Below are 2321 nucleotides of genomic sequence, written 5' to 3'. Positions count from 1 at the left end.
CTATAAATCTTGATATGTCTATGTCTGTCTATCTGCAGGTTCCTTAGAACCTTTCAAAATTTTTATAACTAAGAGGTTTTAATCAATGATGCAGTAAAATCAAACCAGGTAAGGAAAATTATTTTGCAAAAATAAAATCACTTGCCAAAGTGCTTGACAGAAACCAACTATTCATTTTCATTTGCATTCCATTGAAGACATTATTGAAATCTGTCCAATGGTTTATTTCCAAGTGGTCCACTATGAAAATCTTTGAAATGTTTTAAGAATGGCTGTAGCTAGAGTTCTGACTTCCATTTATACCCTGCTCTCCTTCGCTGTTTGGAGGTGGTTTTGGTTTGGGCATCTTACTAAGAATAGTTGCCATCTCTTTTCTCTCATCAAAATTCTTCCACTATTCATAGAGTTTTAAAATGACCCTGATTATTTCCAAAATCTTTTCCACGCCCACAGAAAGCTCAGCAAACCATTGCCTGGCATCTTTCTGCTGTACAACACAGGCTACATGCAGGCAAGCTAAAGCTATCATGAAAGGAGGATACAGCAGGCAAAGATCCGTTCGGTAGATATTATTCACTATCCTCCATGCAAGGGGAAGCAACATGTCTTCTTGGCCCATGTCCTGCACATACTGGAGCAAATGTCTATAAGGATGATATACTATCAAGCAACAATTCATTAGTTCTAAAAGATAAAATTCACATTCTAATACATGATTCATCCTATAAGGAAACTCCTTTGGAAAGGCATATGAAAATCTATTTTTTAATACAGAAGTAGCAGCAGCAATCAATCTTGTATTTGAGACTACTCCAAATTCCTCTACTTTGGATGCCAAAAACACACAAGTAGGAGCCATTAATATGGGATCTATACTTTTCAGAGAATACCTGGCATACAATCTCTTGAAATAGACTGTAGCAGTGGCAATAACTTGCTGTCTTAATTTAAGATGTTCACTTAATGCTTGGATAACATTTGTAAAAAATATTTGTAATTTCCAATACTCTTCTTCTGAGAGAAACTTTAAGTCCTTTTGGCGCTCCTTCAAAAGGTCTTGTTTATCCAAAATCCATTGCAAATAGTGGGAGCTCTGCCAAAAGTTCCCTGCCATGGAACACAGCTTGTCCTGATGAAAAAGCACCAGCCGGCGGAGTGACCATAGACCCAGCCCGCTCAGTACCAGAGCTCCGTGACTGCAACCAGCTCGACTCCGCTCCGCTTTATATTGAGTTGTAATTCATACTGAAGGCTGAAATCCTTGATCTTCATCAGCAAGTACTTCAGGTCAGGCTTACTCTCAGCCAGTATTATGCTCAATAGTATACAAGAATCTGATTGAGCTTTCTATATTAATCTTGTATCCTGCTACACTGCCAAATCTCTTATTTACCCCCAAATTTTATGTTGTGTCCTTAATAGGATAGCTGTTAGGTCTGGGAGACTCTGGGTCATGTGTGGGTGGTTGTCTCTAAAAAGCGGTTTTGGTTGTGGGGGCTGTTAAGTCACAAGGCGGAGGTTCAGAAGTTGGCCCGGAGGACCCGCCTCATCCACAAGGCTACAGAATTTCATGAAATCCATGATCACAGATCAAAACTCAGATCTCAAGAACTGGAAGCGAAGGAGAGGGAAGCCAAATCGACTCCAGATTCCAGATCCAGAAGTTTAAAATGTCAAAAGTCAAAGCAAGTCTTCTCACATCTCTATATTTGTTGTTGTTGTTTTTAATAATCATTTTATTAGGGGCTCATACAACTCATCACAATTCGTACATACGTCATCTGTGTCCAGCACTTTAGTACATATGTTGACTTTATCATTCTTATGACACCCACATTCCACTTGAGCCCCTGGTGTCAGCTCATTTTCCCCCTCCCTCCCCGCTCCCCCCGAACCCCCAATAATTTATAATTTATTATTATTTTATCATATCTAACCCCATCCCATGTCTCCCTCACCCACCTCCGCTTTCCTTCCCCCAGGGAGGAGGCCACATGTAGACCTTGTCCTCTGTTCCCCCTTTCTCCCTCTCCTTCCCTCCACTCTCCCGCCATTGCCAATCTCTCCACTGGTCCTGGGGGGTTCATCTGTCCTGGGTTCACTGTATTTCCAGTTCCTATCTGTGCCAGTACACTTCCTCTGGTCCAGCCGGATACGTAAGATAGAATTGGGATCATGGTAGTGGGGTGGAGGTTATTTGATTAACTTGACTAAGAGAGAGATTGATAAGTCATATAGTAACTGTGTGTTTAAAAGTTGAGAGAATGCCAGATTGTTCCATAGTGATTCAAAATTTTGCAATCCAACTAGCATTAGTTGAG

At 40.8% G+C, this 2321-nt stretch overlaps 1 protein-coding gene across 1 annotated transcript; it reads right to left on the bottom strand.

Moving 5' to 3' along the window:
• Nucleotides 1-262: 262 nt before the first annotated feature.
• On the bottom strand, nucleotides 263-1216 carry LOC101658516 (cyclin-C-like). Its single transcript, XM_045283970.1, is given in 1 exon segment — nucleotides 263-1216. A coding segment is annotated over 1 exon segment (852 nt). The 5' UTR covers nucleotides 1115-1216.
• Between the last annotated feature and the right edge of the window lie 1105 nt (nucleotides 1217-2321).

This window comes from Echinops telfairi, unplaced genomic scaffold (genome assembly GCF_000313985.2).
Source record: "Echinops telfairi isolate 266 unplaced genomic scaffold, ASM31398v2 ScPeMD7_7467;HRSCAF=8505_1, whole genome shotgun sequence".
NCBI lineage: Eukaryota > Metazoa > Chordata > Mammalia > Afrosoricida > Tenrecidae > Echinops > Echinops telfairi.
The sequence above is the reverse complement of the archived record's forward strand: the minus strand, read 5'-3'. Positions and strand labels throughout refer to the sequence as shown.